The sequence below is a fragment of the Triturus cristatus genome, chromosome 10 (genome assembly GCF_964204655.1).
Source record: "Triturus cristatus chromosome 10, aTriCri1.1, whole genome shotgun sequence".
NCBI classification, from domain to species: Eukaryota; Metazoa; Chordata; class Amphibia; order Caudata; family Salamandridae; genus Triturus; species Triturus cristatus.
Genome location: NC_140593.1, coordinates 555,467,154 through 555,491,727, shown reverse-complemented (window position 1 = coordinate 555,491,727; position 24,574 = coordinate 555,467,154). Strand labels below are relative to the sequence as shown.

Genomic DNA, 24,574 nt, shown 5'->3' with positions numbered 1-24,574 from the left:
CTTCTGTCCTTCAAATCTACTTTTCTACACACTCACTTCTTATCACTCTTGTTCTATGCACGTTCCTTTGGAGCAACCATGTGAAAAATCCTATAGAATCTATGGTTTTGTAAATAAATATATGATGAATTAAGTTTTGGATGTTGCATCGCTTCATGTCTGAATGTTATATTGAATATCTTCAGCTATCCTGAATTCATTTATCATTTGGCTCTAAATTTTGAAACAACGTAATTGGATGTGATTATTGATTTTGGTAATAATTGAGTTAGGACCATTGTTTTTTGTATTGATTCTACTCCCAGGTCCCTGACTTTAAGGGTAACCCCATTTTTGCGATGGCCAGGCAGTTGGGCGCAGAGTCAAGACTGATATGGATATGGCTGGGTCCAAGCTGGAATGGCATGGTGAGCAAAAAAACGATGGATTTAGGTCCAGATCCCTGCACTGGGGTGAATGTATGACATTGTTGTGCATTCTGCTCATCTATTGTTCTTTTTGCATTTGTCACTCCAGTGAGTGTAACAGTAGGGAAAGTGATGGATGGCAGAGGGGTAAAAATTACTATTTCCACTACAATAAGTGCAATAGTAGGGAAAGTGCTGGATGGCGGAGGGGAAAAATTACTATTCCCACTCCAGTGAGTGCAACAGTAAGGAAAGTGTTGGATAGCAGAGAACCAAAAATTAATATCATTTAAACAATGAAAAAAAAATTATCTTAAAAATAAAGAATGTTTAAAAAAATCAGATTAAATATATTAAACATTAAATATAATAATTACATATAACAAAGAGGTACAGCTATTATCTGAAATAAAATAAATACCTTTATAAACAATATTTAAAAGAAGCAAATTTTAACAAACAAAACATTTTTAAAAACAAATGTATTTTCTTTATCTCCTACCCTATAAAAAACCTTCAACGTTTTTATTTAAATGTAGTTCCAAAATTTACACAATTTTAAAAATTAATAAAACATTACAGATTCATTGAATATGCATTCTTTAACACTATAATATGCACTACACAGCTAAAATTAATTACCCAATTACCATCATTAATTACTAATTTCAAATAATTAACTAATTCAGTCAGTAAAAACTTTATTTCGGCGCAAAGCCATAAAAGAGCATACATTTTAAAAAGAAATCACAGATACAATATATTTACAAGCCATTTATATCCTTACATGACCGGCCTCTCCATAGCAACATGATCAAAGAATCCCTAAAAACTACTAAGTTAAAAGAATAAAAGGATGTTAAATCTATCATTAAAAATAGATACAAGAAGATTTACAATAGTAGAAATGGCGGACATCAGGCTGTGCCATTAGACACTCCAATACAATTATACTTGGCAGCTTGCCTGATGTACCACATACTGTTTAAAAAACGAGAAACCGCAAATACAATTGGAGGGCTATTGGAGGGCTAGTATCATACTTTAAGATTCTCAATGCCACTATACATTTCTTGAAACCCAGGGTTTTACAAAGTTGTGTTAACCAACGTTTATGCTGTATCCGATAAGCAGGGCAGAGAAAAAGAACGTGGATTTCAGACTCCTCCTTATAATTACATACAGGACATTCCTTCTTTGAATCTTTCGCCCATCTACTAGTAAGTACATGAATTGGGAGGGTCCCTAATCTGAATTGCAGATATAATTTCCTAGCCCTGGGAAGTAGGATAAAATCTAGGAAGGGTTCCTCATAGTATGTATCTTTTATAAGTAGAAATTCTGACGTGAAGCGCCCGTGTATAGAATTGTTTTGTATTTGGATGAATTTCATTGCCCTGTATTGTCTTATTAGTTCCAATCTACAGATAAGAGTACATGAAGTTTCAGGTGAACTCCACAGATCTGGGTTCTTTAATTCCAGAGTGAGGTCCTTTATACGACAGAAGCAAGGAATTCCCTTATTGCGGCACTGGGGCAATATCTCTTTTAGCTCAGCCCTAATGTCAGACAGTTCAGGTGTCACCCAGAGTCACCTCCAAAATGTAAGGGGTCTCAGTGCTATCTCTTCGCCCAGAGGCCTAATGCCCAAATTCATACGGAGGGGAATAAGTGGAGTGCTGTTCGGTAGACTTAAAAGTTGCCTTATAAAATTATTTTCTGCCTTTATTAGAAACCTGGCAATGACCCCACAGCTCTACCCCATATAATGCAGCCCCTCTGGTTTGGGCAGTATAAATTTCAAGTGCAGGGGCAATGGGTTTCGAGTCTGAGGTTCTATGCAGCTTCAAGATACCACCAATCGTCTGTGTTAGCCTAAGGCTAGCTTTTGCCACCGATGCCTCCCAATTAAAATACTCAGCCAGGGTGACTCCCAAGTAGTCAAATGTTTCTACTCTCTCAAGAGGGATACCATGTAGAACTGGGTTGGAACGCTTCAGTTTGGGGGGATTAAAAACCATAAACTTAGTCTTTGCTAGATTTATCTCTAATCCCCACAACATGCAGAACTCTGCGAACCCATCTAGGATCCGCTGGAAGCCCATTGGAGTATTGGAAAGTAACAGGATATCATCCGCAAACATTAGTGCAGGAACCCTTCCTGTGGCTAACTTTGGGACATCACTATCCTTGATTTTCCTTAGGAAGTCAATGAGCCCGTTTATAAAGAGACAGAATAGGGTGGGAGCGAGGACGCATCCCTGTCGAACAGCATTAAGGACAGGGAACCGGGCAGATCGCTCACCTGATTTTCCACATCGGACCTGCGTGAAGTTATCCGTGTGTAATTTTATGATAGACCCGAGCAGGTACGGGGGAATCCCAAGATCCCTCAAGACCCTCCAAAGCTTCGCCCTTGGTACCATATCAAACGCCGACTTCAGATCCACGAATATTAAATAAAGGCTGCCACCCTCTAGGACAACCGTTTTCCAGAACAACAGCTGAAGCCTGAATATCTGGTCCACGGTTGACATCTTTGATCTGAAGCCGGTCTGATATGGGCTGAGTATTTGTTCTTGTTCTGCCCAGCCCTGTAAGCGATCCAGGAGCACTCGCCCAAAAAGTTTCTGGGAGATGTCAATGAGGCTGATTGGCCTGTAATTAGATGGCGTGAGGGGGCAACCTTTCTTGAATATTGGCACTATCTCGGCCAAACGCCATGTGTCTGGAAGATCCATGCCCCCAGCAATTGTGTTAAATAAAACGCAAAAATAATGGGCCCAGATCTTTGGCTCTCCCCGAAAAAGGTCCCCTGGCATTCTATCCAGCCCGGGGGCCTTGTTGGAACTGAGCTTGCAAATGGTATTGCTCACCTCCACCACACTGAACTCCATTCCCTCAGGACTCGTGCACTCTACTCCGCTAAACTCTCCACTTTCATGTTCGTCTCCCCTTAATGCATATAGTGACCCAAAATATGATTCCCACGCCTCTGGAGCTATATTAGGTGCAATAGCCAATGTCCCCTCCCTGTCACCTGTTGTCACTATAGCCCAGAAGGATTTCATATCTTTCTATTTGAGGGCCATCCTAAGGCCATCCCACCTCCTCTCCTCTCATTTCTTCTTACCTTTATGGATGGACCGTTTGTAGTTGTCCCTTGCTACTTTTGCTTGCACCCTACCCTTTTCTTTCACCGCCCTCAAAAGTTCTTGTTTTGCCTTGCGGCAATCCCCATTATACCAGGAGCATTTGTTACCAGCGCTTTTTCTATGGCTCCCAGTCGGACAGAAAATATCTGCCAGATTGGAGGATAATTCCGCATGAATTTTTCCTACATCACCCTGATCTATACTGGGCCCCTCCACCAACGTGAAATCCCTCATCCTAATTAACGTTGGGAGGACTAGCTGATATATTTTTGCTATTTTAAGTGGAGACTCCTGTATTCGCTCCCATCTAACTTTCCTTCTATTGTTTGTTACAACCAATGCAATAGTCTCTTTCTCAAAACGTTGGGATGGATTGCCAATCCCCAGCTTGCATTATGATCACTGTCCTGCCTCTGTATAATGTAGAAATCTTGCACCCTACTCCAAAATCTGGTTTCTACCAGGATGTAATCCAGGAGTGAGGCTTGGCCTGGTCTGTTAAATGTACACTTCCCCGGCTGGTCTGATTTGGTCCGCCCGTTGCAAGCTCTTAGCGACAAGGTTAAAGTAAGCACATTCAGCTGCAAGGCCAAAGGAGACCAGGTTTTAATGGGTGTTATCTGTGGGTCAGGGATGAGCCACAATTGGTCTTCTTCCGAAGGGTCTAAATAGTCGGAATCTATGAGTAGTTCGAAGTGGCAGTTAAAATCGCCTCCCACAATGACCCGAATTCCTGGGTCCAGCGATGGTATAAATTGGCCAAGGAGGTCAATAGTAGACGATTCTTGGCTATTATTAACCGGACAAGAGTATACATTGACTAAGGCAATTTTTAGCTTAGAGCGGAAAGAGAGGAGTGCACACTGAATATCCCTAGAGGGAGTAGTCAACACTTCCACTGTACATCCAAGGTATGTGCCCACCCAAATTGACAGCCCACCCGAGGGTCTTATCAAATGTGGCAAAGCCCACCCTCTGCACACCCTCTGTCGCCCACGTCTCTTGGAAGAGACAGATGTCATACTTGCCCACAAATTCCCCCCAGTCCGGGCATGGGAGTATGTTCTTTAGCCCCGCTAAGTTCCATGACAGAAATTTTAACCCGATGCCCTGGTCTGATTCATCTGTCACACCTGCAGTATTACCATCCCTAAAATGTATACAGTCGGCCATACGGGCACTATCCTTCCCATCAGCCCACATAGCTTTTTCTTCTTTATTCAGTGATACCCCTTGAGCAGCCAAGTAGTTGAGGGTAAAGACCTCGGGCATTGTAACTTCACTCCCTGTGGGACTAATTGTAGGATGTGATCTGTTCTGCCGCTACTTGTTGCTTTTTCTAGATCACAATCAACTTTGCTCATTCCAGTTTCCCTCACCAATTTAGTGTTCCCTCGCTGCGTCAAATAATTAATTCATCAATTAAAAATAAATTACTTCCCATCCTTCCCACCATTTTCACCTATAAATTCCACAACACACCTAAAATAATTACACAATTAACAAATAATTGCCAATTAATTAATTACAATTAATTAAAAAGTAATTACATAATTAATAAAAATAAATGTACATAGTTAACACTAACATCTCAATTCAACAATTAATAAATAAAAATATTCTATAAATTTACTAGAATTAAATTACTTTCCACCCTATTCCCCTATAAACCCACAACCTGTAACGGTACTAAAACCGCAAAATTCAAATAGAAAAAAATAACTACTAAAAATAATCAATACATTTTGTATAATTAAATTACTTCCCACCCTATTACCCTATAAACCCACAACCCGCTGGGGAACTAAAAATGCAAAATTCAAACAATTTGTTTAAATGACTACTACATTTTTAACACATATAATAAAAATACAAACAATTCTTATACAAAAAAATACATGCATCACACGTATAAAATATATACTAAAATACATAACATTAATAAAAAAATCAATATCTTTAACATCTATATTTTTGAAAACACTATTAAACACTCAGATATTTTTTACATCGATATTACTTACCCGAGTCGATATTGTTGACCCACAATTATTTTTGTAAGTCAATATTTTTGGGTCGATATTCTGTGTCTGCACCACTCCACTGATACAGGTGAGGGATACCATCAATCAGAAGATGATCCATCCAAGTCTGAATCCTCAGGCGATTACCTGTGCCAACTTTCTTTTCTTGGCGTGGGAGATTCAGATGGGGAAAAATATAATATCTACATGTGCCAGAACTCCTCACTTCTCTATGCCTCTTGCAGTAACACCTAGATGGAGACGCATCACTGGACTCAGAGCTTTTCACTCAGAGAGCACATACTTTCCTGGGAAGACTGGAGGATACATTATTCAGTGTAAGGATAAAATGGGACTTCCAAAGATGAATGATAAGAATCTTCTAGTGATCCCTTGCAGGAGGATGTGTCTGAGCATCATCTAAAGAGAAAGACCTGGCCCATTCTGGGTTGTAGGCGACATGCTGTGTATTTTCCCATTAACCAGAGATATCCTAGTTCACGCTCCAGGGACTGTTTATTACTATGCACCTGACTATTCCAGTTGGCCTCTACGGGGTTGTATGTACCTTGCTGTGTAATTCACTTGCTTCTTTCTATATTAATAATAAAAAAGATGTAATCATACAGAGAAAGAGACTGCTACCTCTTCAAAATCATGAGGAGATGGAGCAGATGGGATGATTCCCTTCCAGGTCTTATGATCTGAAGGCGATCCAATTTTTGACAAATAGGAAACATTCCGGATGATGAGGACTGCCAATAATGACATCACTTCAACGTCAACAGGAGCCTTGACTTTGACCCTTAGGTGTCTGAACATTTCTCAGAAGGCACCAGCATAGTGCCCAAAGCCACAGAGAGGTCAAGCATCACCAGGAAAATCAGGGAAAATATAAACTTTCTTCAGAAAAAAAGTGTAAAGAGAAAGAAAACCTCCTTAAACATCGATTAAACCCTAACGCTTCCACAAAACAATTGCTGTTAACTGCCAAAGCACCTTTAAATAAAGCAGGCTTGTGTCCAGGATCTTCCCCACAGAGGGGGGAAAATAACTGTCTAAATGCTGGACATGATGGTATGGTGCACTCTTCCAAGATTTTAAAAACAGGTTTTAATTCCTAATGCCTGTATGCTTTGCATTGAGGCACATTTTCCTGATTTCCCTTTTTGCCTAAATACACTGTTTTCAAGTTTGGTGTTTTCAGCAAAATGAACCATTTTCTTCTATTTTTTGGCTATTTGGTGAAAAAGGAAACAGCAATTGATGTCATTCTGGCATGTTCTCGGTTTAGGTTGTTTAAGTGGAAAACGCATAAATAAATAAGTTGCACTCTAGTCTATAGAACAAGTACAAGAATATTCAGAAATCTTGTGTAAGCGTCTACCTGTTGTGAATATGCCCACAAATCCCAAGGTAAAGAACGTTGTTATGTGGCCAGCGATTCATAAGCATAAAATGATTTAATTTTTTACAAAAAATCCTTTTATTTTCTAATAACAACGTAAGCTAAACTGGGCTTTCAGGAACACGCTTCCATAGTTCCTAGTGCCATTCCCCAAATATCAAGCAATAAGGAGCCTTGCAGCTAAAGTGCCCTGGGGATGTAATGTTGCCTTTACTCATTCATTGCAACCAGGCTTCTGTATTACACAAGGGGAGACAGAAGTTTGTGCTGCCAATCCTGTGACACCCATTGTACAGGTGCACATATTGCACCTACATTGCAACAATGTGGCATCCCCTTATTTGAATGGGGGAATGATACCATGCATATAACCCATTTGTCCCTCTGCCTGCAGTGTAATACCTACACGGGCACTAAATACCAGAAAAATTAACCATTTATAAATCACAGTTATTTTAAGACTGACAATCTATGTTGTGTCTTTTCCTTTAGTACACTTAAAAGTTTAGATTTCTAAGACACACCGCAGCGCCTACCTTAAAATTGTGGCTAACTCCTGTTTCCAAAGAGAGTGAACACTCAGAGAAGTTGGCTTGAGACAGGTAGATCTGGGCCATCAGAAGATGTGCATCAGCAGATGTTGAATCCAGTTCCAAACAACGTTGCAATGTTCCTTGCGAACCTTCTAAATCACCTGCAAATATAAGGGACGATTCTGGTTACACATTTAATTTTTAATCTGGAGCAAGATGGTTTACTTTTCTTTTCTTGGTACTATTCCTTAGGGCAGATGTCTAGTGAATTCATATAAATACATACACACACAAATATAAAATTGATCTAGAGCTTCATTCACAATGAAGACATAACTGCTTATCTACAGAGTGGCTTGTTAGGTCTTAAAGAAGGATATTTCTGTATCTGGGACCGTTTGGACCCTGACAGTGCTCGTGAAGATGTTTGTCGTATTATCTTGCATATACTATTAGGAATGAGCATCAATCTATGTGCTTGAGGGCATCAGATGTTGGGAAAAATAGATCAATGTTAGAAGAGAAGAATGGTGAGAACAGAGAAGAATGGTGAGAACAGAAAAAAATGAGAACTTTTCTATTTGATAGAGTAGGCTATGAGTATATAAGCAGTCCAGTTCTTTTGTGTTATAAAATCTCCAGTCTCAATCTGTTCAAGGTATTACTGTTAGAAGTGCTCTCAACTCCCATCTTCGGATGGTGCTTTCTTTACAATGTTCAAATGTATTCAATTACATTTGGATACAAGTTCTTGTATCTACCATACCTACTGTGATGGGACCACCCATAACGCCAAGCACTTTTTAGGTTTGGTCTCAACGTCACAGCACAGTAGTGAATTATAACATAACGTGTATTTGTAAAGCGCACGTTCATCTAGAGGTATCTTGGCGCTGAATAACAGATGTTCATTGTTACCCAACTCAATGGTACTTATTTTATCGACCTCAGATGGATGAAAGGCTGAGTGGACCCGCCGGGATTTGAACCTGTGACCATGAGGTCGAACACAGGCCCCTGCAATGGACGTATTAGTCCACTGAGCCACCAGACCCGAATTAAGCAGACAACTATTGTGGGTGAAAAGAAAAATTGTAATTTAATGTAACACCCCATCCTTTCACATATTTGGGCACTGCCCTCTACACTTGCCCTCCACTCGGTCTTGATTGCCTTATCCACTCGTCCCATACTCCTGCTTGCTGTGTGTGTGTAGCACACAACCCATCCAGGTTGGCATCCTGGTGTTGAAGCAGCTGCTGTATGGACAGAGACCGTGTTGGGGCTAGGTGAAGAGCCAGGCCTCCAGTTTCTTGTAGAATTCAAGAACTGAGAAGGCAGGTCTGATGTGCAGGGGCAGGTCGTTCCAAGCTTTAGGGGCAAGAGAGAAGGCATGAACGCTGATAGATCTGGTTCTGGATTATGCAGGGTGTGTGCAAGTAGGAGTCTGGCAGAGCGGAGGTGTCCGGTTGGTTTGTGGAAGTCTATGCGGTTGCTGATCTCCTGCTCCCTCAGGGTTCTGGAGGTACTCCTTCTCCCCCACCTCCTCTAGGGAGTGCAGATCAGGAGCTGCATAAGCCCAAGAGCATAGTTAAGAGGCAGGGCTGCCGAAGTAGCAGTCGGATTAGTTAAGAGATGAGTAAAAAAAGATCTCTTTGTGTGCACTCAAGTTCATCTGTGCCCGTCTGGGTGTGTGCATGACCGCGAGTGTATTTCTGCTTGTTTGTGTGCATGCATGAATGTCTGTGTGCGGAGGTGAGGAGCAACTATTTTGACCAGTGCCCCAGCTGTGAAATGGTGGACCAGATACAATGGAGGTTATCCCTTCCAACATGCTGACCTTGGAACAATGGTAGTAATTCCTGTATTTTTCATCAAAGATACGACCAGCTCCCAACGTTTCAAAAGTGGTGTTTATGGTTATTCATGGCTGGACATACAAAGCTAGCATTTCACAAACTGCTCTCTCAGGACCAGACTGCAATAACTTTGCAGGTCATTGTGAAACTGAAATAGATAACAGTAAAGCTTTTATAAGGGCACTGAAAAAATGTTGTATGAAGGTGGACAACCAACCAACCAATTGCGCAAGTTGGATCTTGACCAATATGACACTTTGATAAAGAAGAGCAATAGAACAGGCTCAGTAGCATATGTTCTCACAGGAATGCTACACAAAGAACTGAAGCTGAAGTCAGCAAACCATTTTAAAGATATTATCAACACCTCTCCGAACAAAGGTACTATTCCCGAAATTTTAAAAAAGGCACAAATCATACCACTATTGGAAAAAGTCCCACTGTACAAAGGCTGTGTGGAGTATTATAGGCCAGTTTCCCACCTGCCATACCTAGCAAAACTTTGAGAAGGTGCAATCTTTGAACACATTTCATTATCTATCAAAGCTCAAAATGTATTTCATGCGATGCAAGCTGTGTGTCGTACTGGCTAAAGAGATGAAACTGTAGGAAGAGCATCCTTAGACGAGATTTGATGTTGCACCCACCAAGACATCCCAGCCGCCTGATCCTTTTGAATATGTCGGCCACATTTGGTAGGGAAGACAATCAGGTCCTAATAAACCTTTTAGAAGAGTTAGGTATTAAGGAAACCACTTTAACCTGGATTCAAAAATTCTTTAAGAACAAATCAACAATGGTAGACTGAAATTCCTGCTGCTCAGAGATGAGGACATTGACTTGGAGTACCACTGGGTTCTATTCTGTCCACTGCTTTTTAATACATACGTTGCCCCTTTTGGAGGACTGAATATCTTCATATGGGTTATCGATTTTAATGTACGCAGACGATACCCAAATTAGTTTCAAAATTGATGAGGATCTTACAACCAGAGCAGATAACCTCCATAACTGCCTCCAAATAGTTGAGGGTGGATGTTTTGGAAACAACACAAACCTAATGGAGCAAGACACAGATGTTTGCTCGTTTAGAATCGTCCCTAATACGGACACTTCCTTTTTGGCCAGAATCGATAGGAGAAAAACTCACCTTGCTTCAAAAGGTAAAAATTCCAGGTAACAGGTTTTGTTTAATTTGTAATAACTGGTTTTGCACTGAAAAGGAGGGTAACACATTTTATAATTTCCAAAATGATCATGTTTCAGCATGAGCACATACTGCCACCAGAACAGTCCCAATCTTTTTACAATATTGCAATAACCATTAGGTACACAATAAAATACCCTAAACCAGTTAACTTGACAAACGTAGTCACTTTCATGCTGTTATTGTTCATCTAGTTATCAAGTTTGATGAACAACTTACTATGATTCACCAAGTACATGAGGTGGCAAGAAGTTGTACATACCAGGTACGCATCCTGAAAAACAGCCTATGTACTTTCATAGTGCCACAGATAATTCAAATTGTGAATGCGTTTATATAATCAAGAGTTGATTACTGTAAACCCATTTATCTTGGCCTTCCTGCCAAAACGCAAAGGAACTACAGCTTGTGCAAAATGCAACAGCAAGACTAATTTTCAAGTGTGATTTTATCTCATCTTGATTAGTCAAATTGTATTGGCTGACAATTAAGCAAACTTATTTTTAAGTCACTTTGCTAAGTCCATACATTTTTCTATAACAGCTGTCAAACCCCTTTGTTATGGAATCCCATGATGTATAAACCAAACCTTCACCTTAGATCTGAAAAAGCATTTTTGACTCATGCACCCAGATTCCATTGTACCACTATGGGCGGTAACACGTTTAAAGCTGCAGCATCCAAGCTGTGAAACAGCCTACCAATAAATTTACAAGATGAATCTCCCCTTACAGTATTTAGGAAACATATGAAAACATGGCTCTTTCCAACATTTCATTTGTTGTTTTATACCTTTCCCCGTTCAATTACTATTATTTGCCACATGTCGAAGAGTGTCTAGATAACTTAGGGTGACTGTCATGCTACAAAAATACAAAAAATACAAAATAAAATGCTGGCGCAGGCAACATGGTGGAAGTCTCTGCTAACATGAAGGCCTGGCCCACTGGTGGTTATCCCTGGTAAAATGCTGGCCCTGCCACAGTGATGGTAATCTCTTACAACATGCTGATCCCTGACTCAATGATGGTAATCCCTGGCAACATGCTCACTGGGTGTGTCTGTGTAATTCTGAATCAGTGCACAGCTGTTATTCACGGCAATCTGGTAGCCCTCGCACAATGGCTGTATTCCCTGCAACATTCCGGCACTGCCATAATGGTGATATTCACTAGAAACAGGCAGGCACTGGCACAATTGTGGAAATTCCTGGCAACATTTTGGTCCTGGAACAATGGTGACAATCCCTCCAACATTCTGACTTTGGCACAATTGTAGTAATTTCTGGTAAAATGTTGGCCATGAAACAAGGGTGATACTCCCTGGCAACATGCTGGGCTGGAAAAATTGCTGATAATCCATGTCAATACATCGTACATGACACACAGGTGGTAATCTCCGACATCATGCTCACAGTGACAAAATGGTGGTAATTCCTTTTTTAACTGCTGCCTTTTGCACAATAATGGTAATCTCGCATCATGGTGGCCCTGGCACAGTGATGGCAACCACTGAGAACATGCTGGCCCTCGGACAACGGTGGTAATTCCTGGTAAAGTATGGGCCATGGCACGGTGGTTGTAATGCCTGGAAACATGCAGACCCTGGACAACAGTGTTATTCCTAGAAAAATGCAGGTCGACACATCAATGGTAATCTTAGGAAACATGCTCGACCTGGCATGAAATTGGCAATACCTGGCAACATGCTGGCCCTAGCACAGCGCTTGTAATGTCTAGAAAAAAGGCTGGACATCATTTAGTGGTGATTATCTCTGGCACATTGGTGGCAATTCCTGGCAGCATCCTGGCCCTAGCAAACACAAGATGATGATGGACGGAGGGCTGAAACTTTTCAGACACTCACCCCCCTCACAGATCTGGGTTGAAACCATCATCGTTCCTTAGGTCACTTCGCCACCCCAGTTCAGACCCAGCCATATGCAAATCAGTCTTAAACATGTTCCTCCTGGGAACAGTCGAACCCGAAATGCCAAGCCAGGTCTTCCCTGGACTGGAAACAAGCATCCTGGGACCGGTTTCTGGGTAACACTCCTCATCAACCAGGTTAGCTTGAATTCAGTGGCAAAGTGAGCAAGGGACCCATGTCTGGGTATACCATGCCAACGTAGGGCGAACAAAGCAAACACAAGGAGATGATGGACGGAGCGCTGAAACCTTTCAGAAACTCACCCCCCATCACGGATCTGGGTTGAATCCATCTTCATTCTGCAGCTCACTTCGCCACCATGTAAATCAGTCTTGACGCTATGCCTCATGGGAACAGTCCATCCGGAACAGCCAAGCCAGGTCTTTCCTGGACCGGAAACAAGCATCCTGGGACCGGTGTCTGGGTAACACCCCTCATCCTGGTCCTGGCACAATGGTGGTAATCTCTTCTAACATGTTACTCATGGCACAATTGCAACATTTCCCAGTAAAATCTTGGCAACATGATGGCCCTGACACAGTGGTAGTAGTTTCTAGTAAAATACAAGCCCTGGCACAACGGTGATAACCCCTGGAAACATACTGGTCCTGGCACAATGGTGGTCATCCTCAGCAATATGCTAGCACCTAGCACAATGGTGGCAATCCTTGGCAACATGCTTAATGTAGTAAAACTATGTTAATTTCTTTGAAAATGCTGACCCTGACACAGTGGTGGCAATCACTGCAACATAGTGCTCTAGTACAATGAAGGTAATATTGGCAACACAATGTCATATTGGTGGTAATTCGTGGGAAAATAATGGTCCAGACACAATGGTGCCATTCACTGGCAACAAGGTAGTCATGGCATACGGATAGTGAAACCTGGAAACATGCCGGTCCTGGCATTATGAAGGTACTTTCTGTGAACATGTAAACCCTGGCACAGTGGTGGAAATTCTTGGTAAAATGCTGGTCGTGGCACAAAGATGGTGATCTCTGGCAACATGGTAGCCATGGCACAATGATGGAAATAACCTGCAACATGCTGACGCTGGCAAAATGGTAGTAATTTCTGGAAATACACTGGCCTTGGCACACTGGTAATAATGTCTGGTAAAGTTCTGCTTCTGGCACAATGGTGGTAATCCTAGGCAACATGATGGCCCTGGAAAATAATGGTAATCCCTAGCAACATAATAAACATGGTACAGTGATCGCAATTTCTAGCAACACTCTGGCTCTAGCATAATGGGGGTAATTCTTGGTAAAATGTTGGTCCTGCCACTATGGTGGTAAACTCTGGCAATATGCTGGCCCTGGCACAATGGTGGAAATTTCTGATAAAATAACAGCCCTTGCACTATGGTGGTAGTCTCCGATAACATGATGAACCTGCTGTAACGGCTGTAATACCTGGAAACATGCTGGCCCCGTCACATTGCTGTCAATTTCTGGCAGCATGCAGACTGTGGCACAATGGTTGCAATCCATGGCATTCTGTTGACCATGGCACAATGAAGGTAAGACCTGGCCACATGCTCACTCTAGTACAATGGTAGTAACGTCTGGCAACACAGTGGCCCTGGCACAATGGTGATAATCTCTGGTAACATACGGGCTCTGACTCAAAGGCCATAACCTGTAGGAACAATCTGGCCCTGGCACAATAGTGGTCAATCCAGGCACACGCTGGCCCAGGGAAATTGGTGGTAATTTCTGGCAACATGGTGGGCCTGGCACAATGGTGGTAATCTATGGCATCATGTTCCCCATTGCCCAACAGTGGGAATCTGTGGTATACTGTGGGCCCATATTGAAAAGTGGTGCCAAGGGCATATGTAAATCAATTTGAATGTATTAAATTTCAGACAGGCTCCAAGAAAATCTAGTAAAAGTGAACATATGTAACAGGTAGGTGGGAGAAGTTGGCCTGGTATATGCGGTCCACTAATTAAAGTGGGCACCCTGTACCAGTCCAAATAACCCTTGTGTTGATTTAAGAGGCCAAAGATAACCTTAGAAAGCTATCCAAGTGGTAGCTGTGGAGAGCAGCCTTCCAGCTTATCCTTGAAGGAATGTTAGGCAGCTTGTTTTTCCAGAATACAACATGTTAGTATTGATTAAATGAAAAGAGAACCACTCAGTAGTTATAAGAATTATGTATTTATTAATATAACACACTAAAAATACGACACAGCATCTTCCACAAGAAGATACTCACAAAGCACACAATACTGTAGCACAGAAACAATAGTAAATAGCACTAATACACAGTGGGCTCCAGGGGGAGACCAAATCATATACTAAAATAGTGGTATAAGAACCACGACTCGAGTCAAGACCAGAGGATGTAGAATCTCTGGGACCCCAAGGAACCACCCAAGGTGAGTAAGTCGGGACCCCATGGATGACGTGTGCAGTGTGGGAACACGACCGCATGCACCATACAATTCTATCGCAGAGTCGTGGTTGCAGTTTTAAAGTATAAGGACCCTTTTAAGTGGACTTTGAAGAAACCCTGTGGAAGTTAGGAGGTTGGAGAGCCACCCCACCTGTGGATACTGTAGTACCAGAGTTACCTTTCCCAGGGGAACTGGTTGCAAGGTCTGTGGCGTCAGAAACCACCGTCGATCTCTATGGAGGAGCCACTGCTGGGAAGAAGAAAAGTGTTTGTCGGAATCCAAAGGTGGATTCTTGATGAAGCGTACCTGAAAGCAGAGGGGACAGAGTCTGGGTCACTCAGAAGTGACCAGGGAATCGGTAGACGACTGCCCACCGATGTCAGGTGCTTCAATTGTGTTGAGGGGGTTCTCGACTATGCAGCCGCCGGGACCAGGAGACGTCAAGGACGGACAAGAGCTGGATATGAGCTGTCCCACTTAGGATGTTGAGTGCTGTAGGGTCGGTGTCCGTTGGGAGCACCAACAAGCCTTGGCAGCGGCAACCCACGAAGGTCAAGAAAGGTTACGATTCGGACAAGCAAGGTCCAGGAGCCTCACCAAACAAAGGGCAGTCAGGGTAAGCCTGAAGCAACCAAGGAAGCCCAAGAAGAGCAGTGTTGACCCTTAAGAGGACCCACAACAGGCCGAAGACACAGGAGTCGCAAGGGGACCTCGAGCAGTTTCACAAAGCAGCAGCCCACAGAGCACTCAGTGCGAGGAGGCCGGAGTTCTTTGTGAGAAATGGTGCCAGAGGTTGGGGCTACTCTGAGCCGAGTGCACTTGTTTTGGGGACGCCAAAAAGCATATGTATTTGCAAAAGTAAGCGGTGCACAGGGGTATGGGTATTGCAGCCCCCACAAGGAATTCTGACTTCAAAGTCTGTAAGAAGGCAGCTCGGACCTCGAGGGACTTGGAAATCCACCTCCTGTGTTGCTGGAGCCTTCGGAGTCCGAAGGAGGTCTGGAGCAGCAGACCGGTCAATCGTGATGTGGTGCCCGTGGTTGCAGGGGAGTGACTCCTATAGTCCAAGGGAGATACCTTAAGTTGTCCTTGATGCTCCACAGGTCCTGCATGGAGCCTGTATGGTGCACAGACAATGCTTTGGACGGAGTGGGAGACGTAGTCAGGCCCAAACGAAGTCCAGAGTGTCCAGACGGTCGAGTTCAATGGTTTCTGGTTCAGAATCTTGTCCACATCGAATCTAGGGTCCGACAGCCAGGTAAGCCCTTTTGTACCCACTGGAGAGGGTTGGACAGATTCAGGGGACCCTTCCAAGGGAGGGTCTGGACAGTGGAAGGTTACTCCCATGTCCTGGGTCCAGTTTTGTGCCAGAGCAGGAGCCAACGGTTACCAGGACTGGTTTGAACTGGACTATGCACAGGGAAACCAAATGTGCCTCTCATGCAGACATTTGGTCGCTGGCAAGCACACCCACCCAGGCCTAATACACTAAATCCTGTCTGGGAGGTGGTCACACCTCCCTGTGACAGGATGCCTATTGTTCTGCCTTCCCCTGCTCGAGCTTGGTTCAGCAGCAGGATGGCAGAAATGTGTCTCTGGTCTGCAGCAACCCTTTTGGGCTGCCGGGCACTAAAAGGCTGGGACCGGGAAAACCAGGGTCCTCACAAAGCTTGTTTGAGGGGTGGAATCATACCTCCCACACCGGTTACCGTTCTGGGGTATGATTCGGTGGAATCACATCTCCCGCACCGGTTACCGACAGGGTTACTTTCAGCCATTTTAGAGTAGGTCATCACGCGGTGGCGTAATGCCACTCTATAGGTCGTAAATGGCTGCAGCACTAAAAACCCGGAAGAATGGACTCCGTAGCCTGCAGGATTGTCCTGCTCATGCAGTGGCACCCTCTCACTTGGAACCAAGCACCCTGCCTTCAGAATTGTCAAGGCCTGCTATAGGGGTGACTTATAGGTTTAGTGACCCTTAGATATCGTAAGACTATATCTTAAGTAAGTGGTGAATGCACCAACTTACACAGGCTGCAATGGCAGGCCTGTACTTCCATTTCAGATGGCCTATCATGGGTGGCATAATACATGCTTCAGCCCATGAGAGGCCACAGGGGTACCGATGCCCTGGGTACATGGGTACCATATACTAGGGACTGACAAGGGTACCCTAGTATCCAATCTTTAGTGTATCCTAGTACCCAACATAAAAGTCTAGGGAGAAAGCAGATAGACTGGGGTCCTGATTAGCAGTTTTCCAGTCAGACTAGTCAAAAAAAAGTATAATATTAAGCAAAAAGTGGGGGTTACCATAAGAAACAGACCCTACTTTTACAGTATGTTAGTGTACATGCTTAGGCATCCTCTCCAAAACCAGGTATAAATAGCTTCACCATTGCCCAGTTTTTTTCCCAAAGTTATATATAGCACTAACTTGACCCGAAGGTATCAGAGTGCTTTACATTAGCACCTGTTGCATTACACAAGGACACATTCATTTTTTGTTAGGCACGGGGAGATCAAGTGAATTTCCCAGAATCACAGGATGTTGAGCGTCCCTGCCGAGACTCTAACCCTGTCCCCCAGCATAGAGGTTGACTGCTCTAGCCGTAAGGCCACATCCTCTGCATTTATAAATGGGATGCCTTTCTGACAATTTCCAACGCTGTTTGCGGACAGGACTCGGACTTCCAGTGTCTGCTTCGCTACAAGGAGGGGGAGCAGGAGTATGCCCTAAGCTGACCCGCGCTGGACATCGTAAAGGTGCTGCTCATCTCCCACAGTTGGGAGACACCTTTCTGACAATTTCCAACGCGGTTTGCCGACAGGACTCTGACTTCCATTGTCCGCTTTGCTTATGGACCGTAATACTCCTATTCCCTTCATTAAGATAATCTGTCCACTGTTGGTGCCTGTTGGGTCCGGTAGGGTACTCCAGGATTTAAGCATCTCCACAATGGGAAAAACCAGGGGGGCGGCAGAACCCACATCTAAAGATCCATTGAATATGGTGAGCACCATGGACACTTTACCGCAGCGAGCCGTTGGGGTCCTGGGTAAGAAGATCGAATTGGCCACCAGGCGATTGTCCCATTCACCCATTTCCCACCCCCCATAAGGGTTTTTTCCCCACCCTCACAAGAAGGATCTCCAGTACTGGCATAGGCACTACGTGTTGGGATGATGGACATGACAAGATAAGGCTGGGGTCATCCGTCTTTCCACGCCAATCGCCTCCTCGCAGGATAGTGCCCAGTTAACAATACCTAGGGTACGTACTGGTGTGAGCACTGGAGTGGGGAAGAGAGTAGGGGGTGCAAAGAGGAAATGCTCTTCAATGGGGAGCCTTGCTAAACGTAGAAAGAGTAATGGCCCACAGTTAAACAGCAGTGCCCCAAGCGGGTCCCAACACAGATACTATCTTGTTCGACAAGTTCAAAATAGCCCAGTCGTCAGCGCTGGATACCAAATTAGACACTATCCTACTTCGATTATCCACGTTGGAAACAACTTATCCATACTGACTGCTTCACTGCGAAGGGACAGCACTCCACCTCTTATAAGCCCCCTTCTCCAAGGCCCACGGACAATAGTTCCGGTGGTAATGGAACGGGGCTTGGCATTAGAGCATGGACTGTCAGGCAGTGGTCAAGTCACGTTGTGGCTAAAGCCCCCCTGATATGATCCTACCACCCGTGAACAGTAATGAACTTTACGCCGAAAAAGTCAATTGTAGGGGGGAGGGTCTCTGGAATCCAGAGTTTCTTCAGTCTCCTCAAGCCCAGGGTCCCAAAGTGGGAGGAGTCAACAGCTTTTCTGATGAATGGCAGGGAGGCACGTTCCAAGAGGAATTCAACAACCCTCCCCCTAACCTGTGTCTACCAGAGTCTACCCCGCTTGTCGTGATCTTAGCCAACGTGCCCAGTCTTGATCCAGGGACCATGGAAGATTTTGTTCAACTGAAGAATAAGGTGGTGCACTGGCTGAATTCGAACATTGCCTCAGGGCAGAGGATGGTAAGCCAAATCATTATGGTGTGCAGGACAACTTTGGTGGGCAGTGCCAAGAGAGCCTGGGCGGGGGGCTGTGTTATCATTAATTTTAATAACTTTTACGGCAAAACACATTTTAAGCACATTCGCACAAACTAACTACAGGTGTTGGAACTCGGCAGTTGTAGCACTCCCGCTGGGCTACTTTTATAGGTCCAGAAGTCACCACCCCGGGTATCCACAGGGGCGGCTTCAAGATGTGGGCTACAGGAGTCATTTTGAGGTGACAACAGGAGTAAGCTTAGCAAACGGGTTCACTCCCCTGAGCTCACTGGAAGGTTGTAATTGACAGTGTGTTGCCTCACAGCACCCTGACGCACCTCCACCTCAGGGGAAGGTACGACCCTTGGACCAAGGACTTAATGAGTTTGAAGAGTGTAAGTTTATCTCCTGGAACATCGCAGGCTTTCAGAGTAAGATAGAGGATCCTGAATGGTTACTCCTTGTTCAACGCATTGACGTGATCTGCCGCCGTAAAACATGGGCTGTAGAGAACGGTTTCCATCTGGAAGGCTATAAAACCTTCTTCGTACCAGCTACCCCCTGCATGGGGGGGGGTGAAAGCCATGGGCTGCGTGCGAAATGCTGGTTTGCATATGGAACACACCCCTCAGGGCACCGCACTTAATGCTATCGTGCATTAATTCGATCTAACATCGCCATGAACAAGCTGCCTCTAGGAATAACTGATATTGCTCCCACTTTTATCTGGAGAGGGTGTGAGACAATCATCGACTTCATCTTTGTTCCTACACCTTTTAATTTCTTGATTATGGAATTCTCAGTTAAGGCATGTGTACACAGCGACCACAATCCTGTTTGTGTTTCAACAGGATGGCCTTGAGTAAATAAACACATTAAGGAGGCTTCAGGAGTTCCTTTAAAAGCAGTGGAAGGGGGGAAGAGACTAAAGTGGGGGCAAATCGTCCCGGAGCAGCTCCAAGAGTCTCTTAACTCAGTCCAACTGAGAATTTGCCACCTGTCTAGATAGCAAGGCCACTCCGTCGGACATCATGGATGCATTTGGAAGCATGTCCAGTGCTATAGGCAAGTTATTACGGGGACCGGGTAGGCGTTTTACGCAGCTAGGACTGAGATGAATTGACTGAGTGCTCCCATCCATCTAGGAAACTGAAACAGGTCTTGGGAGTGACGCCTCAAGACCAGGTAGCTGTTAAAAGCCTCCGGAGAGCCTACGAGGCTGCCCCAGCAAAACGCAAATCTGTCCTGAAGTAGGAAGTCTGGTCAGATCTAGAGGAGGCTAGCACCTTAAGCAATAGTTCAAAGTTCTGGGGCATCATCAATAGTTAATCACACATGACAGAGACAAAGAATAACAGAAAAAAGCAAGTATAGCAGTCTAGGATGCTAAGAAGTGGGAAAATCAATAGAGAAGCACAATTTTGTGTTTATTCTAACTGTTCTGTTTTTATACTTTACCCTCACCACCGACTTTCATCATTCATTCTAAAAAATTGCGCTCCACCAAAGGTGTTGGTCTGCACCTTGGTGTATGATGCAGCCCAATGATGAAGCATGACACTCTCGGGTGTGTGAGGGCAGTATTATAAAATCTATTGATTTTCCCACTTCTTAGCATCCTAGACTGCTATACTTGCTTTTTTCTGTTATTCTTTGCTCTGTCATGTGTGATTAAGTGTGTTTGAGGGAGTCAGAGACAGTGCTATCCCTCGTCTCTTCTACTTTGTGGGTTGATGCATCATCAATAGTCCCTTTCTAGCAGAAGACAGCGGCAACCTACTGGATACCCATATCCCAGAGGATGATTCGGTATCCCATTTTGAGGGCATCTTCCAGTCTGATACTTTAACAGAAGGGCAGGAAAGGGTGGAAGGCAAATCGGAGGTTGTTTTCACAGCACAAGAGGTAACGGCCGGCATCATGGGACGGTCTAAAAATAAAGCCCCGGGTCCGATGGGATCCCCCCACCACTCCAGACCCCTACATCGCGCTTGTGGAAAACTGGGTGCCTGTACTTACAGCTGTCATCAATTCATCGGTCCAGGCCAGCCGCCCGGACTCCTGGGCCTTATCGACCATTGTCCATGTCTTTAAAAGGGTGATCGGGATAGCACTCTTTGCTACAGGCCCATCTCCCTTTTGGATTCTGTGGTGAAGGAGGCGAGTCATATGGTACTGGACAGACTTGTATCATGGGCAGATGAAAACAACATTTTAGCCGAGGTACAATATGGTTTACGGCCAGGTAGTTCCACAGTGGAACAATGTTTAAACCTGTACATGGTTTTGAATAAGCACACTGTGGCTCGCACCGGCTCTATACACCTAGCCTTTATAGATCTGTTCTCAGCGTTCGATTGTGTAAATAGATCGAAGCTTTGGCAGTTGATGTCCTGTATTGGCATTAACAGGAATATCGTTTTGTTTCTAAGGGACCTTCAGAGAGATTCAAAAGCAGCTGTCTGTTATCCAAAAGATCACGAGGTGACCCACAATTTTGATATCAAGAGATGCATACTGGCCCCCTTCTTTTTTAATCTGCACATTAACTCCCTGGAGAAGGTCCTTTTGGATGCAAAAGCCAATTGCCCCCAGGTGGGTAAGCGCAGCCTGCCGGTCCTCCTATATGCACATGATACGGTCCTCATGGCGAGGACAGCCAGGAGTTTACAACTCCTGTTAAACTGTTTATTTTATGGAGAACCTGGACCTGATGGTTAATCATATCCAATTATTTGTTATGCAGGTGGGACCTCGTATAGCCAAGCAGTCTACCTTTAAGATAGGAAACTAGTCAATCCCCAAGACAAAATTATTTTCTTACCTGGGAGTAGTGTTTGACGATGCACTGAGTTGGGCCCATTTGATAACTCGCAAGAAAGGGGACCTGGTCAGAGCGACCGCAGCAGTTTTTAACTTTGCTTCCAGAGTGGGGGGAAACCGATAGGGGCCCTTTTGAAGATTTACAGAGCGAAATGTATTGCAAAGGCCAGTTATGAGAGCGAGATATGGGGTCACACTGGGTTGGAGGCTTTGCAAATTGAAGCAAATATTTTCCGAAGACGGGTTCTCTCAGTACCACAAAGCATCCCGTCCTATGCTGCGCACAAAGAGCTGGGGATGGCTTTTCTCTCAGACAAATTGGCTTTCCGCCCACTAGCATTGTGGTTAGAGATTTTGGCCAAGCAAGAAAATGCTCTTAGCAAGGACATTTTAAAGGACTGTCTTTCCCTTGACCATGTCACTCTCATCCGATGGCTCCAGTATGTAGGAGTAGGCCTCCGTAGGCTAGGAAGGGCAGATCTATTCAATAACCCCAAAGGCATATGCAAGAGGGACTTTACCTGGGCTAAAGAGTGTTTTCTTAGATGGCGCTATTGTGACAGAGAGGAAACAGCTGTGCAAGCCCAGCGTGCGTAGGCATATCGCACTAAAAACCATACTAACTATTGAACCATAACTCTTAGGGCTCAGAAGCATCCACGATCACTTCCTACTGACTAGATTTCAGCTTGATCTTTTTCACTATCTCATGGCCCAACCATGTGGTGTTCATAGAGGGCAGTGCCTCATGCCCTGTGGCTGCGACAGCCAGTATCCTCAGGACATGATGCACTTTTTAAATGTTTTGCAGTTTTTAGGAGGTTCCCAGAAAGTATTTTATTATTCCCATTTTTAAAAAAAGGATTGTTTTAAAAGGTTGATACCTGCTTTTACCTTTTTACAACTTCTCTCAAACAACACCGTTTTGTACACACTTAGTTTTTTAAGGGCCGCCATTACGCTTAGGTGAAACGCTGACTAACCTTGCCATCAGGATTTATGCTTCTTATTCTGTAAATAGATCACATTGGATGTACTGGATCATGATTTTGTACTGTGAAGTTTTTATTGATGTTTGTATGACTGTTATGGTTTTATTTGACAAACCGGATAAAGATTGATGAAATGCTTGTTTTAAATACATTACTTCATGAAAATATAAATTAACAAGCAAACACAATAGCAGTTCAGGTATCCCAAACCTATTTCAATCCACAGCCTCCAGTAAGCCCTTCCTAATATTTGTAATGGTTCTTTACCAGCTGCCCTCAAGGAAAGAGATTGTTCAGCCTTTTTAATTAATTCATTTTAAATATCGTTGGAACTTATACTGCTCACAGTGCAAACCAATTCAAGTTTAAACCTGGCACAACAAAAAGCAGAGGAGATTAGAGACAAAAGAGAACTGCACGAAGAGATCAGTCTTAATAATCTTCCAGGAAAACAGATGGGTAGAAAGAAGTATAAAGGGACAGGGGGGTTGGCTCCAAAGCAAATAGTCCAGAACAGCAAAGCATCCATCAAAAAGGTCCACCCTTCTAGAAACAGAGGTAAAAAGGAAAATATTGTCAATAGGGCAGAGTTTTTATAAGGGAACTGAAGACTATTTTTTGTATGGGTGAAATGAGGAGTGTTTCCAAATATCCACTTAAGGTTACGCAGAGACCACTGAAATGGTTTCTACTGAGCACCGGATGCCGAGTGAGGCTTTGCTGCTATTGACCTGAGAAAAGTATTAGGATCTTAAATCATGGCGAGGATCCCACAATGCAAAACTACTTAGACATCCAACTCTGTGGCCTTAGGAGGACGCTAGGCAAAATCACAATAACTATCATGTCTTACTAATTTATGTTATAATGTGCTTACAGGGAGACACTAAAAAAGATCTTTAAATGTACCTACCTGACATATATTTGGCTTCTGCCATGAAAAATAGAGGTTCCATCATAGCAGGAGCTACAGTCACCACTGGATTTAAGATAGCAATCGCCTGTTTCAGCAGTGGAGACACAGGTTGGCCAGGAGACTTGGGCTGCCAAAAATATATATATAAAATCAGCTTTTGAACTACACGTGTGAACTGATAAAGAATATTGCTCATTTCTCAAACAAAAATGATACAGTGGCAGATACCTCTTAATTTAACCTCAGGGAAAAATAAGAATTTTAAAATATTTCCCACCTGTTTGGGGCAGAAGACCAGGTATTCTTTCACAACGTCAACGAGGAAGCTGGGGTTGAGCTTTTCAAAGTACTCCACACTCAGAGGAATTCCACGCAGGGATGCAAAATGAAGTTCGACAGCATCTTTGAGAAGAGCAATGACAACTTTCTCATCCTTCTCTTTTTTCGTGGCTAGTACAGCCTCAATGTAAGACAGATCCTAAAAATGTTAAAAAAGAAACCTCAGTGAACCAAACTGTGAGGTGCTAAACTGAACACAGGAAAGCGCTATATTTTACCTCATGTAATGTGGACTGTTTCTTTAATGTCATGTGATAGGATCGTCGAATCAAAGGAAACAGAGTTGTTACAATATACGATGAATATTATACATACATACACACACACACACTTCAATATGGCAACAGATGAATAAAAAAATAATTCCAAGAAAAATAAAAAGTATAAATATAAATAAAAAGTATAAATATAAATAAAAAAGTATAAATATAAATACAAATACAAATACATATATATATATCCATATTACCTACTGGCGGTCGCCAGTAGGTAGTTATAGTTAGGACCACGTTTCCATAGGAAATCCGCAACATTCT

General features: G+C 43.6%; 1 protein-coding gene across 5 annotated transcripts in view; it reads right to left on the bottom strand.

Annotated features, from left to right (window-relative positions):
- LOC146789716 (tetratricopeptide repeat protein 21B-like) overlaps positions 1 to 24,574 on the bottom strand; it is a 514,157-nt gene that overhangs the window by 307,035 nt on the left and 182,548 nt on the right. For all 5 annotated transcript variants that reach the window (XR_014970145.1, XM_085632051.1, XM_085632050.1 and 2 more), the window contains 3 exons: positions 23,977 to 24,177; positions 23,697 to 23,826; positions 7,531 to 7,688 (listed from right to left, as the gene is read on the bottom strand). Coding sequence is in view for 4 of the 5 variants with exons in the window: in XM_085632051.1 (XP_085488177.1) it covers positions 7,531 to 7,688; positions 23,697 to 23,826; positions 23,977 to 24,177 (489 nt within the window). In the remaining variant the exon portion in view is untranslated. The remainder of the gene's footprint in view (positions 1 to 7,530; positions 7,689 to 23,696; positions 23,827 to 23,976; positions 24,178 to 24,574) is intronic.